The sequence below is a fragment of the Crinia signifera genome, chromosome 7 (assembly GCF_055691185.1).
Source record: "Crinia signifera chromosome 7, ASM5569118v1, whole genome shotgun sequence".
In the NCBI taxonomy this organism is placed as follows: domain Eukaryota; kingdom Metazoa; phylum Chordata; class Amphibia; order Anura; family Myobatrachidae; genus Crinia; species Crinia signifera.
The window spans coordinates 181,424,649-181,440,398 of record NC_139223.1 but is presented as its reverse complement, the minus strand read 5'-3'; the positions used below and the strand labels follow the sequence as shown (position 1 = coordinate 181,440,398).

Genomic DNA, 15,750 nt, shown 5'->3' with positions numbered 1-15,750 from the left:
CATTGGGACATGAATGCCAGGATACCGCTGTCAGTAATCTGACCATCTAGATCTGTGATTTTCAACCTTTTTACCTTGCGGCACACTAAATAAGATTTAAAAATGGCCAAGACACACCATGAGATCCCCACAGGGCAAAACACATTGGCCACCACAGGAAAACAAAAAACCTATTGGCCCCCATATAAAAAACATTCACACTGGTCCCCACAGGTAACCAAAATAAAATACATTGGCCCTTTATATGAAAAGAAGAGACCAGTAAATAACAGTTGAACTTGTGGTGGTTGTAAGCTAGTCTGGGCATCTCTAGATCTGGGGTCACACTTGAGAACAGCTCAAGGCACACTAGTGTGCCACGGCACAGTGGTTGAAAAACACTGATCTAGATGCTGCTGGGATATCAATACTATCGTGCATGCTACAGCAACACACCCAACACTCTGTCTGACTCTGAGACGCACAATGTCAAAGGTGCACTCAGTTGCCGATGCTTTATGTCTGGCCGTGCGAGGGAGTCCCCTATGAGCGGCCAGAGATGCAGGACAGAGTCGGTTGCACGGTCTGTGGAATTCAGTGGCCTTTGCTGGGGATGGCTAAGCAGATCCATGTACAGTAAGTGGCTCCATCGGAAGACACACAACCTCTCATATAGGTGACCGTGCCCAGACGGAGGAACGCCTCCTGTTGTAGCGCTGGTACCAGGGCCATTTTACCAGCATTGTAGGCCTCGGGCAAAGCAATGCATTTCGGGCCCCTCTATACATATTGACGGGGAAAAAAATGTAAACAAACAAAAAACATAACATGGCCTCTCCTGTGGTCTCGCGCCTTCTCCGCACTTGCTTCCATACAGTGAATATCTGTCAGCACTCTGATTGGTGAATAGCTTCAGCCATCCACCAATCAGCATATGCTGACAGTCGTTCTCCGTCTGGCTGCAGTCCGGGAAGCAGGAAGTGAATGCTGATTGGTCGCTCTGTGTGTGATTCACAATCATGGTGACCAGGAAGCATTCTCTACCGCCTCCCCAGAAGGCAGATTCCCACAACCCAATCTGCCCCAACTCAAAGGCCCCTACAAAGGGGGGGCCCATGGGCAGCTGCCCATTGAGCCCATACGTTAAGATGGTGCACCTATACTGTTACCGATAGAGCACCCATGTGTCTAGGTACACACCAAGGCGTAATTGCGGTACTCACTTGATCAGCCATGGCATTACCGTAAAGTCTAGGCAACGGTAAGTGACACAACTGCATCCGTGCCTCTCACAATCAGAACCTTCACTCAAACACGAGTCGGTTAGTTACCCCTGCAGCGTCTTCTAATACAATCAGGACCAATCAGATGGTGATATGCGGAGGTAAGGAGAATACCGCATCACCATGTAAAGGGTAAAGATTCCATAAGATAACTGTTAGTGAAATGGGAAAGAATCCTCGGTGGTTTCTGAAGGGTTAACGAAGAGTTTTCCGAGTGCGCAGCAATCACACAGGAAGGCAGGAGCTGACAATCTAACCTTGCTGTTCTTATTTCTGTGTCCACAGCAGATTAAATGAAGCACACGGCTCCTCTGGCAGGGGGCGGGAGGCGCGCCGGGAGAGCGGACGCTCTGTGTTTGTGGAGGTTTTAACGGGATGTGAACTCTTGCTTTTCAGTCTCGAAAAGGGAGCGACCCAGACAAAGATAAGAAAGGTCTAGAGAGCAGAGCAGACAGCATCGGCAGCGGGCGAGCAATACCAATTAAACAGGTAAGCTTCCTCTCTGCCTCCGCCTCCCTCCGCCAGGCTCCAGAGTGTAATTAGAGGAGCCCACGCTCGGGGTCTCGTCTCCGAGCCCCCCGCTCTCTGCACCGCGTTTGATGCCCCCCCCCCCTCGCCGAATGTGGAAGAGTTGCTCACTTGACATCAATTAGGCACGAATCCTGCGCACATTAAAATGGGATCATTAGGATAAAGAGGTGGTGTGAGAGGGGGGAGGGGATCTGCCATGTGACAACAGGCCTTAATGAAGTGAGCTGTGCAGGGGGAGGCGAGCAGGCCCAGGCAGCTTCAAAGTCACGCCTTTTGTGCAGAACACTTTGATTGGGCCTCTCTGCGTCTGTCTACGGGGGGATTGGGAGCCCCCCTCTGGTAAGCACGCACGGGCTTGATTTGGCTGGTAATCTGAGCCCCCCTCTGACGGCCGACGGGCAATTAGCCACACGGAACGTGTCAGCTGCAAGACCCTGTTTGTAATTTGCTAATGAAGTACTTGTACCTTTTGATTAGGTTCAGTTTCATTTAGGCCTCCATTACCCGAGTGAGCGTTTACAGCCCTAATGAACAGGCTTAATTAATCCTTTCTGGTGACGTGCGAGGAAAAGGGGGGGGGGGGGAGATGAGGTAGAATCAGCAGGAGCCGGGGTTAGAAAACGTTAGCCCACAAGAGGCCGTTAATAGCCTAACGAGGAGGAAACGCTTTGGTGTGGATCCAGAGAGAGAGAGAGAACGCGAGAGCTTTATATAACGAGGCAGAGACCAGATATACAACTTGTGATTCCTGCCTGGGCAGACGTCGGGGAGCCTTTTTTGGGCTCTACAGGAGTTTGGGTTTCTGTCGTACAGGTTTATGCCGCCGTTTACAGGAGCACGGAGGATGATGCTTAGTAAACCCCCCCCCCAGAGTCAGTAGTCATAGACAATTCTACAAGCAAAAGTTCCAGCGAGCTGATGCATTTTGAGGGGTACAAACAAAAAATCTCCTTTAAATTTATTGTTTATTTCCTACTGACAAAAGGGAATTTATAACTGTCCATAGGGACAGGGGTAATATGGAAAAGATCCACGTACACACTCATCTACAGTATTAATAAATCTATTAACGTTGCCCAAGAATACGAAGGCTCTGTTCCATGCAGCCTTGTGCGCATTCATCCAGTGGCGGGAGTTAAATTAAGACATAAATTGTATTATTATTACCAGTTATTTATATAGCGCGCACATATTCCGCAGCGCTTTACAGAGAATATTAGAACACTCACATCAGTCCCTGCCCCAGTGGAGCTTACAATCTATATTCCCTACCACATATACACAGACATTCTAGGGTTAATTTTATTGGGAGCCAGTTAGCCTACCAATATATTTTTGGGTTGTGTGAGGAAACCGGAGTACCCGGAGGAAACCCACGCAAGTACGGGGAGAATATACAAACTCAGCACAGTTAGGACCATGGTGGGAATCGAACCCATGACCTCAGTGCTGTGAGGCAGTAATGCTAACCATTACACCATCCGTACTGCCCCATATATATAACACATGGTGGGGATAGAACCCATGACCTCAGCACTGTGAGGCAGTAATGCTAACCATTACACTGTCCGTACTGCCCCGTATATATAACACATGGTGGGGATAGAACCCATGACCTCAGTGCTGTGAGGCAGTAATGCTAACCATTACACCGTCCGTACTGCCCCGTATATATAACACATGGTGGGGATAGAACCCATGACCTCAGTGCTGTGAGGCAGTAATGCTAACCATTACACCACCCGTACTGCCCCGTATATATAACACATGGTGGGGACAGAACCCATGACCTCAGTGCTGTGAGGCAGTAATGCTAACCATTACACCATCTGTGCTGCCCAATGATGATTAGTGTCTGTTGATGGTTACATGACATTTATAGTGTTTTTTACGTTCTTCTGGTTATTGAATTGTTTATATGTTATCCACAGCTTAGCTCCAGCACACGTCGATGTATTCTTCTGAGCTCACTTCTCTGTAGTCCTGCACATCACTTGGCTGCAGAGAGCCATACATACCGAACGCCTGATTGCAGTGGGAGGCTGGGGCTCCTCTGGTGCCATTTGCATAAATCTTGTTAAGTCAGAGGCAGTTAATGAGGTACAAATGAGGCAAGGAAGGTGACATGCAGATCCATGCTGGCAGATGGGAGGTGGCGCCAGAGGTATCAGCTGCCTGGGTCTGTAGCCCCCCCGATCATCCCTGCGACTCTGGTACTCATGCTTTTGGTCTGGGGCACAGAGCTTGCCGTTTAGACATGTGTGACCCCCCCCCCCCTTGCGGGGCGATGATTTTTCACATCTGCACAGCTCCGCAGCTCTCTGACAATAAACCTATAGAGGCCGGCGTCCTTTTGATATAAACTTTGGGTGGCTTTCACCCTCGCTTTCTATTTGCAATGAGCAGTGCACGTTGATTCCTGCTTTTCCGCAGCGACGCTGATTATAATGCAGTAGTAATCAGTGCGCTGTAATTTGCTGGGTTTACCGAACGTTCCCAAGGGTCCCTGAAGTATATGATGGTAGCGCATTTTATTTCTGAACTGGGGCTGGGAGATTCCTGGTATTAATGCCAGATAAGGCCACGTTTTAGGTCTATAAAGCGGTTGCGGCGGCGGCGCCGTATAAATCCGTAGAACTGCTAAGAATTTTGCTGGAGAATTCTCATTGTATGAGCGCTGGGTTCCCCTTTAAACCAGCGCTACAGAACCGCACACAGACCTCGCACTCCGCTGTCACCAGAGATAGATCAGCTCTCTGGACAGAAGTTTGTACGTCTCTTTCCAGCGCCTCGCGCCAGAGCCTCTGGGACAAATCTTTATTAAATGGGGCCCATAAACAGTTTCCCATTAGGAGCGGAATTGTATCACTTTGCCGCATATAATTTGGTCACCCAGCGTCGGTTGAGTCACAGAGACTCATTACAAGTCCTTGTGGATGGGACTGAAGGCTGCTAACGATTGTACCAGTATAATTAAATCTTTCCAAGCACTCGGCAGCAGTGTCAACGAACTGTGAAGAAAATAATGTTATATAGCCAATCAAAAAGAGATACTTGTAAACTCATTTGAAGCGTCAGTGTGTGTTAGAGGCCTCTCTCTGGATGATGCTTATTGCTTGAGAAATTAAAGATACAGTTTTGTGCTAAGAGGCAATCCGGAAATTACATCCTGAATTAGTTGTTAATTGATTTGGTAATTCCCTGGGGTCTGCACACTCTCTCTCTCTCTCACTTCATTTTTTCCCTTTTTGTTGCTTTTCGTTAAGTGTCTGTTCTCCCAGCTCCACAATCATGTTTACCAATTAAATGTAATGATAGGAACAATGTGAGGATGTGAGCTGGATGCAATGTGTGCGTGTTTGTATGTGTTTATGTGGGAGCTTGATATAGTGCGTGTGTGGCTGAACTTTAATACTTGTGTGTATTATATTTCATATTGTGCGAATGAGGTGCTGGGTGTGTCGGGATTATCAAATAAATGCATTTTCGGCTTGTGCGCAGTGTTTAAAGGATTGAAGGTACGATGACCTTGTTTGTTTATTTGTTTTACTTTTTGTGATGTTCTGATCTCAAATGTTTAGTTTGTTTTTGTTTTATTTTGCATCCATATCATACTATTTACAATGTGGCAGGTCTGTGTGTACGGTGTTACAAAACACACTGACAGTCTGCAATTTACTAGGCTGACATTGTTTGGGGTCGATTTTAATTAGCCACCAGCTGGCGCGCATTCACGAGTAATGCTGTGTACACACAGCGAGACTTATTCAGATCTGATCGCAGTACAAATTTGTTCTCAAAATGGGCAAAAACCATGTGCACTGCAGGTGGGGCAGATGTAACACGTGCAGACAGTTAGATTTGGTTGGAGTGTGTTGAAACTGAAATCTAAAATTGCAGTGTAAAAATAATGCAGCCCCTATTTACCCTGCACAGAAACAAAATAACTCACACAAATCTAACTCTCTCTGCACATGTTACATCTGCCCCACCAGTGCACATGGTTTTGCCCATTTTGAGAACAAATTTGTACTGCGATCAGATCTGAATAAGAGCCTTTGTGTTCAATTTTGACTATAGGATAAAAATCGAATGATTTGCACCTCTTTTAATGCCAATTTGATCCCCATGAGCACTCCCGTTGAATGTAAATCAAACCGTAAAATAGACTGTGCAGGCAAAACTATACAGTACAGATCAAATGCGTTTTGCTTGCCGTTTGATTCGATCCCATTTGCATAGCAAGCAAAATCGCACCATGTGAACACACTTTAAGTGCGCACTCATGCAGCGCATACACTTGTGAGATATAGGGTACAATCATGCGATTTCGATAAATCGTATGTGTCACCCAACTATCCACGTCGGCGTGGAGTTGATTTTAGATAGTGTGGCGAGCGCAGCGAGCCCGAAAAAATGGCGAGCGGATGCAAATTACTTAACATGTATTCCACGTCGCCGTGCTTCGGGCTCGGTGGCTCGCTTGCTATTTGTTCTCATGCAATGCTATGCGATATTTAATAGTACAATCAGGGTCATTTTCCTGAATATCACATCGCATCACATACCATCGCATACCTTATGGCATGGTATGCGATGGGTGCCGTGCTAGGAAAAAAGTACCGTGGTTTTTAAACACATGTGATTTATTGCAGTACGATGTGCGATCTGCCAATTTATATATCCCCAGATAGCTCATCCCTCATTCCATCACCCAAATTCAGGTCGCAAGGCACATGCGATTTATCGCATGATTGTATGCAAATCGAATGAAAAAGAAAAAAGCACTTGCGATGCGATGTAGCACACGGGGAGTTCAATGGAAATCTCAGCGCGATATCGGGCCACATACCATCGCACAGGTGTATGAGCAACATTGCAATAGCCTCAAGATCACAGAATTTGGTTTGCAGCCCCACAAAAGGGCTCACAGAGAAATGGCATTAGAAAAATTGGTACTTGTGAGTTATCCGGGCTGCCGATTTTTTCATCGCGCCCGAAATCGGGGGCATCGCGTCGGTCGTGGCCGTTATAAGGAGCCGCGACGCGATGCCCACGATTTCCCATAGACCGTAATGTTAAAAGACACGATGGACCCGATTTCCGACACGATTTCCCATAGACAGTAATGTTAAAAGACGCGATGGACCCGATTTCCCATAGACAGCAATGTTAAAATAAAATTACAATGTGAAATTGGCCAATATGTTTTAAAAAAAAATGTTGGTACTTGTGAGTTATCCGGGCGCCCGATGTGGTCATCGCATGCCATTATAATAAGCATACGATGCGACGCGATGCGACGCGATTTTCCATCGCGTCGTATCTCGTCGCATCGTATGCTTATTGTATGGTATACAATGGGATGCGATGCGACGCGACGCGATGTTTACACTTCCCGCCCATTTTTAAACCCGCCCTCTGGCACATCTGGCAGAAAATCAGTGTGAGGTAGTTTCCAGAGGAGAGAGCAAGTGTTTGAGTGTGACAGATATTGATTTACAGCGTTTCTGAGGTGAATTATTGGACATTTACCCCAATATTGCCCCATTTGGCCCCTTACACCTGGCCCATTTCACCCCTTACACTATTATTGCCAAAATGGCTGTGGTTGATGGCATCTTCAGCCTCCCAAAAACAGAGGAAGAGACAGTCGCATTCCTGCAGGAGAAAGGGCTGCTCCCATTGACTGCCACATGCCCAAATGGCCACCCTATGCGCCTGTCCCTGAAAGAGCGCAAATGGCGCTGCTATATTAAAAGCTGCAGCAAAAAACAGAGTCTGCGGGCCTCCCTATTCTATCCTGGGTGCAGGCTCCCATTCATGACGATCCTGCGGTTTATCTGGTGCTGGTGCGATGAACTGACATCAATTGAATTCTGTGCAAAGAATTTAAAAATCTGCAATAAAAGCACCATTTTTTACAACGCCTTGATGCGGGAGGCATGCCAATGTGATTTAATGGCACAGCCACAGCAGCAGATTGGAGGCCTAGGCAAAATGGTGGAGGTTGATGAAACCCTGTTTGTCAAACGCAAGGCCAATGTTGGCAGAGTACTCCCACAGCAGTGGGTGTTCGGAGGAGTGTGCCGGGAGACAGGGGACTGTTTTATGGTTGCAGTTCCCAAACGAGATGCACCCACTCTCATTGGTGCAATTGTGCAGCACGTGGCACCTGGCAGCACCATCGTAAGTGATTGCTGGCGCGCCTACCAAACTAGTGAACTGGAGCGGGCTGGTTACAGCCACTTGCGGGTAAATCACCGCTTCAACTTCGTCGACCCAGAGACTGGTGCACACACACAGAACATTGAGCGACTATGGGGGTGTGCAAAATGGCGCAACAAACGCCAGCGGGGCACAGCCCGCCATCATCTAGATTCCTACATGCAGGAGTTCATGTGGCGAAAATGCCTGGCGAGAGACAACACATTTGAGCGTATTCTGCATGCGCTCACGTTAGTTGATAAATCATGATGTTGATTGATTATTGTGTGCTTTATGATTACTTGTTATTCTAATTTATTTCATTCTTATGTTAATTACACAGTTATTACCTTTAATTCAGTTGTCCTTAATGTGTCAGATATGCATGATATGGATGAATGATATTGGATGCTCACAGCCACTCCACTATCAACGTGAACCCGAAGCGTGGCGAGCGCAGCGAGCCCGCGAGGGGCGGCGGTACGCGTCCTACGACCTTTTCATGCCCTACTATCCACTAGGGCGTGGAGTGAGAATATAATAGTGTGGCGAGCGCAGCGAGCCACCGAGCCCCGCGAGGGGACACGGATACCTTCACAGGTAAGCGCGTCCCTTCGCGGGCTTACCTGTGAAGGTATCCGTGTCCCCTCGCGGGGCTCGCTGCGCTCGCCACGCTTCGGGCTCGGTGGCTCGCTGCGCTCGCCACACTATTATATTCTCACTCCACGCCCTAGTGGATAGTAGGGCATGAAAAGGTCGTAGGACGCGTACCGCCGCCCCTCGCGGGCTCGCTGCGCTCGCCACGCTTCGGGTTCACGTTGATAGTGGAGTGGCGTTAACAATGGGGATGGGACTGACATTGTGTCACTTTTTGGGACACTTTCTTGGGGGTTTTACACTGCAAAAATCGGGTGGTATCGCATCGCATCGCATCGCATGCCATGTGGTTAACATGCGATGCGACGTGATCACTTTACATAGTACCCGATGTAAAATCGGGTTCGGGTGGTCATCTCGTCGCGTCGCATCGCATGCCATTTGGTTAACATACGATGCCATGCGATGCGACGCGATGCGTATACGACCAAAAATCGGGCGCCCAGATAACTCACAAGTACCAAAATGTTTCATGGCCCCCCACCACCGTTAACGCCACCCCGCTATTGACGCCAACCCGAAGCGTGGCGAGCGCAGGTATCCGCGTGCCCTTGCGGGCTTCACAGGTGTCCGCGTCCCCTCGCGGGGCTCGCTGCGCTCGCCACGCTTCGGGCTCGGTGGCTCGCTGCGCTCGCCACACTATTCTATTCTCACTCCACGCCCTAGTGGATAGTAGGGCATGAAAAGGTCGGAGGACGCGTACCGCCGCCCCTCGCGGGCTTGCTGCGCTCGCCACGCTTCGGGTTGGCGTCAATAGCGGGGTGGCGTTAACGGTGGTGGGGGGCCATGAAACATTTTTTTTAAAAACATATTGCCCAATTTCACATTGTAATTTTATTTTAACATTGCTGTCTATGGGAAATCGGGTCCATCGCGTCTTTTAACATTACTGTCTATGGGAAATCGTGGGCATCGCGTCGCGGCCCCTTATAACGGCCACGACCGACGCGATGCCCCCGATATCGTGTCTTTTAACATTACTGTCTATGGGAAATCGGGGGCATCGCGTCGCGGCCCCTTATAACGGCCACGACCGACGCGATGCCCCCGATTTGGAGCTAAATCGTGGGCATCGCGTCGGTCGGGTGTCCTTAAGTTAACCAAACTTAAGGACAAAATCGGCAGCCCGGATAACTCACAAGTACCGAAAAATTAATTTCTAGCATGTGTGTCACACTTAACTGGATACAATTAGAGGTTTTGTACACAGAACAATTTATAATCTGCATGAGGGAAAATTCGGATAATTCTGCCTCCTTGTGGGCTATCTCTGAACTAAATGTACTATTGTGGTAGTGATTAAGGCTAATGCAGCAAGTAAGGCAAAGACTGAAGGCCCCCATACATTAGGACAAGTCGGACCCAATTTACCTGCGAGCCGCCCGGCAGCTCCCCGGGAGGCTCACATACAATTTGGCACTTGATGTGCCATTTTTACATGGGATAAATCGCATGCAATTTATCCCATGTAAAAAAAACCCCGGGGAGCTGCAGGGCGCTGAGCAGTAGTGGGGGCGGGCAGCGGCAGTAGTGGGGACGGGCAGCGGTGGTGGGGGCGGCCAGCGGCGGTAGTGGGGGCGGGCAGCGGCGGTGGGGACGGGCAGCGTGTGCGGTGAGCGCAGTGTACTTACACATAGCAGCAGCGGCGGGGACGGGACGCGCAGTGGCGGCTATTATATTTTTAAAATACTTGTCAAATGACCGGCCGCTCTCTGATTGGCTGAGAGCTCTCCGGCCAATCAGAGAGCGGCCGGTCATTTGACAAGTATTTTAAAAATATAATAGCCGCCACTGCGCGTCCCGTCCCCGCCGCTGCTGCTATGTGTAAGTACACTGCGCTCACCGCACACGCCGCCCGTCCCCACCGCCGCTGGCCGCCCCACCGCCGCTGGCCGCCCCCACTACTCCCCCGGTGTCTGTATGCATATGCCTGACAGGTGGCAGGCATATGCATACAGGGAGGTCGGACGTGATCGTATGTACAGACCGTCCGACCTCCCTGATCCGGTCCGATGCGCACGGGACCGCGCATCGGATCGGATCAAATGTCACATACCTACGATTTTGGGCCGATTTCATCTGATTATCGGCACAAAGTGCCGAAATCGGATGAAATCGTCCCAAAATCGCATAGTGTATGGGGGCCTTGAGTGTTTGGTCTCCTTTGCTTATGGGTCAGGCCCTTATTAATTTTATTTAAGATTTATAAAACACCAGCATTTTCTCCTGCATTATACTGGGGAAAAACAGCCAGACAGAGGTAAGAGGGTCCTGCTCGCAAACTAAAGCCAGCCATACATCTACAGATCGATTGTCATATTGGGCTGGTTGGAACAAAATCCTGGTAATGGATGAGAGAAATTGACAGTTGACCATTTGCTTTGAAATGCTGGAAAACTGCCATTCAGATATTACCAGGTTTTTATTCTAACCAGCCCAATCTGACAATCGATCGGTAGATGTATGGCCAGCTTAACCCTCTGCCTCTGATATCTTTGGTTGTATTGCCCTTTGAGCTGTCTTTTTGATTGTAAGCAATGTGTTCAGAGTGATGTGGTGGCTTTGGGACAGTGGCGACGGCTGATCGCCCGTAAATCACACGTTTTATTTTGCGCTCTCAGGACAGTAAGTAACTATTATATGCAACGATGTTGGGGCTACCTTATATATATGGTTGATGTGTTTATTTTACACACCACACCATCATTGCACTAAAATGAAATATCCCCCAAATGTTATTTTCCCCCGCATTGTCCACGTGTGAGCCACTTCCTTTGCAGTCTGGGTGTTACTTGCTGGGCGTTATAGTGCGCCGCAAACATGCAGGTTTGCTCGCTTGTGACCATCACACCATGTTTCCTATAACAGCCATGATATTACTGTACATCATGTAGTGATGACCTTTATTTAGTTATTAACAGTTTCTTATATAACGCACACCTATTCCGCAGCGCTGTACGGAGAATATTTGAACATTCACATCAGTCCCTGCCCCAGTGAAGCTTACAATCTATATTCCCTACCACATGTACACGCACACACAGACATTCTAGGGTTAATTTTGTTGGAAGCCAATTACCCTACCAGTATATTTTTGGATTGTGTGAGGAAACCGGAGTACCCGGAGGAAACCCACGCAAGCACGGGGAGAATATACAAACTCTGCACAGTTAGAACTATGGTGGGAATGGAACCCATGACCTCAGCGCTGTGAGGCAGTAATGCTAACCATTACACAATCCGTACTGCCCCGTAAATATAACACATGGTGAGGATAGAACCCATGACCTCAGCGCTGTGAGGCAGTAATGCTATAACCATTACACCATCCGTACTGCCCCGTATATATAACACATGGTGGGGATAGAACCCATGACCTCAGCGCTGTGAGGCAGTAATGCTATAACCATTACACCGTCCGTACTGCCCTGTATATATAACACATGGTGAGGATAGAACCCATGACCTCAGCGCTGTGAGGCAGTAATGCTAACCATTACACCATCCGTACTGCCCCGTATATATAACACATGGTGGGGATAGAACCCATGACCTCAGCGCTGTGAGGCAGTAATGCTATAACCATTACACCATCCGTACTGCCCCGTATATATAACACATGGTGGGGATAGAACCCATGACCTCAGTGCTGTGAGGCAGTAATGCTAACCATTACACTATCCGTACTGCCCCGTATATATAACACATGGTGGGGATAGAACCCATGACCTCAGCACTGTGAGGCAGTAATGCTAACCATTACACCGTCCGTACTGCCCCGTATATATAACACATGGTGGGGATAGAACCCATGACCTCAGTGCTGTGAGGCAGTAATGCTAACCATTACACCATCCGTACTGCCCGTATATATAACACATGGTGGGATAGAACCCATGACCTCAGTGCTGTGAGGCAGTAATGTAACCATTACACCATCCGTACTGCCCTGTATATATAACACATGGTGGGGATAGAACCCATGACCTCAGCGCTGTGAGGCAGTAATGCTAACCATTACACCATCCGTACTGCCCCGTATATATAACACATGGTGGGAATAGAACCCATGACCTCAGTGCTGTCAGGCAGTAATGTAACCATTACACCTTCCGTACTGCCCCGTATATATAACACATGGTGGGGATAGAACCCATGACCTCAGTGCTGTGAGGCAGTAATGCTAACCATTACACCATCCGTACTGCCCCGTATATATAACACATGGTGGGAATAGAACCCATGACCTCAGCGCTGTGAGGCAGTAATGCTATAACCATTACACCATCCGTACTGCCCCGTATATATAACACATGGTGGGGATAGAACCCATGACCTCAGCGCTGTGAGGCAGTAATGCTATAACCATTACACCGTCCGTACTGCCCTGTATATATAACACATGGTGAGGATATACAAACTCTGCACAGTTAGAACCATGGTGGGGATAGAACCCATGACCTCAGCGCTGTGAGGCAGTAATGCTAACCATTACTCCGTCCGTGATGACCTTGAAGATGTCACAGTGAGGTAATGTGTAAGTGGAGCCAGGAGTCATTTTGGTGCCATGACGTCAGAACGACGTTGCAGAGCAGAGGCAATCATCAGCACCTTACTGCCCTGCTCACTCCCGCTACAGGACTCTGCAGTGTGCGCACGTTTAGGGGTATAGGGATAACATATGAATTGCAGGCATGAGCAAGATCGCAGCGATGCTGCCCAATATTTATTGTGACAATCGGTTTTGCCTTTTTAAAACATCGGGTACACAGTCCGGGATCTCTGGCGGATCTCCAGGTGACTTGTGGTCTCTCATGTGGTGACACAAGTGGAATGCCAAATTGAATAAGTCAGCCAGCAAATTGCTCCATAATATCATTGATATCAATGAGGTTAATAACTGGGGTGTGAATTATAAGGTCGACCGGAAGTAGGTAGACACACGCAAAATGTTGACACAGGAAAACTGATATAGAGAAAAGTACAGAATTGAGACTTATTTTGATCCGATCTTGAATGGACCCATGTGTTCAAGTTATTATATAAATGTCATTAATTGTAAGGGGTGCGGCCTCGGGCAAATGCACTGAATGGATTGGTAGAAAGAAAGAGTCAGACTCATTTGACACAGGAAAAGGTTGACACAAGCTTTTCAAGTTTTTTGGGGTCTGTCGATTACTGTGATTGGTTCCGGTGCCTCGCTTGGTGCACTATTATATCCGACTCTATACTGATGGTTAAGTAAGAACAAGAAGTCTTATGGGGTTTTTTTAAATTGCAAAAAAACTTGTCTGCCTTTTTATCTGTTGACCTTTGGCTTGTGTCGATGTCAACCTATTGACCGTATACCAATTACAGAATATTGTCGCTATATATTGCTTTAATGTGTTGATAAGGTAAGTTGAATAATAGTCAGTATGTACAGCATTTGATGGTATTGATTTGGTGGTAATTAATTATAGTCTGTATACATAGGCGTTGGTGGTACTGATGAGGTGTGTTACTGATAACTATCTGTATATATATATATATATATATATATATATATATATATATATATATATATATAGGCATTGGTGGTACTGATAAGGTGCGTTACTGATTACTATCTATATATATATATATATATATATATATATATAGGCATTGGTGGTACTGATAAGGTGTGTTACTGATTACTATCTGTATATATATATATAGGCATTGGTGGTACTTATGAGGTGTGTTACTGAATACTGTCTGTATACATAGGCGTTGGTGGTGCTGATGAGGTGTGTTACTGAATACTGTCTGTATACATAGGCGTTGGTGGTGCTGATGAGGTGTGTTACTGAATACTGTCTGTATACATAGGCGTTGGTAGTACTGATGAGGTGCGTTACTGATTACTGTCTGTATACATAGGCGTTGGTGGTAATGATGAGGTGTGTTACTGATTTACTATCTGTATATATATATAGGCATTGGTGGTACTGATGAGGTGTGTTACTGAATACTGTCTGTATACATAGGCGTTGGTGGTGCTGATGAGGTGCGTTACTGAATACGGTCTGTATACATAGGCGTTGGTGGTAATGATGAGGTGTGTTACTGAATACTGTCTGTATACATAGGCGTTGGTTGTAATGATGAGGTGAATTACTGAATACTGTCTGTATACATAGGCGTTGGTGGTACTGATGAGGTGTGTTACTGATTACTGACTGTATACATAGGCGTTGGTGGTACTGATGAGGTGTGTTACTGAATACTGTCTGTATACATAGGCGTTGGTGGTACTGATGAGGTGTGTTACTGAATACTGTCTGTATACATAGGCGTTGGTGGTACTTATGAGGTGTGTTACTGAATACTGTCTGTATACATAGGCGTTGGTGGTGCTGATGAGGTGTGTTACTGAATACTGTCTGTATACATAGGCGTTGGTGGTGCTGATGAGGTGTGTTACTGAATACTGTCTGTATACATAGGCGTTGGTAGTACTGATGAGGTGCGTTACTGATTACTGTCTGTATACATAGGCGTTGGTGGTAATGATGAGGTGTGTTACTGATTTACTATCTGTATATATATATAGGCATTGGTGGTACTGATGAGGTGTGTTACTGAATACTGTCTGTATACATAGGCGTTGGTGGTGCTGATGAGGTGCGTTACTGAATACGGTCTGTATACATAGGCGTTGGTGGTAATGATGAGGTGTGTTACTGAATACTGTCTGTATACATAGGCGTTGGTTGTAATGATGAGGTGAATTACTGAATACTGTCTGTATACATAGGCGTTGGTGGTACTGATGAGGTGTGTTACTGATTACTGACTGTATACATAGGCGTTGGTGGTACTGATGAGGTGTGTTACTGAATACTGTCTGTATACATAGGTGTTGGTGGTACTGATGAGGTGTGTTACTGAATACTGTCTGTATACATAGGCGTTGGTTGTAATGATGAGGTGTATTACTGAATACTGTCTGTATACATAGGCGTTGGTGGTACTGATGAGGTGTGTTACTGAATACTGTCTGTATACATAGGCATTGGTGGTACTGATAAGGTGCGTTACTGAATACTGTCTGTATACATAGGCGTTG

General features: G+C 47.1%; 1 protein-coding gene across 9 annotated transcripts in view; it reads left to right on the top strand.

Annotated features, from left to right (window-relative positions):
* AGAP1 (ArfGAP with GTPase domain, ankyrin repeat and PH domain 1) overlaps positions 1-15,750 on the top strand; it is a 346,471-nt gene that overhangs the window by 230,548 nt on the left and 100,173 nt on the right. For all 9 annotated transcript variants that reach the window (XM_083154566.1, XM_083154565.1, XM_083154567.1 and 6 more), the window contains one exon: positions 1,659-1,751. In XM_083154566.1, the coding sequence (XP_083010692.1) occupies positions 1,659-1,751 (93 nt within the window). The remainder of the gene's footprint in view (positions 1-1,658; positions 1,752-15,750) is intronic.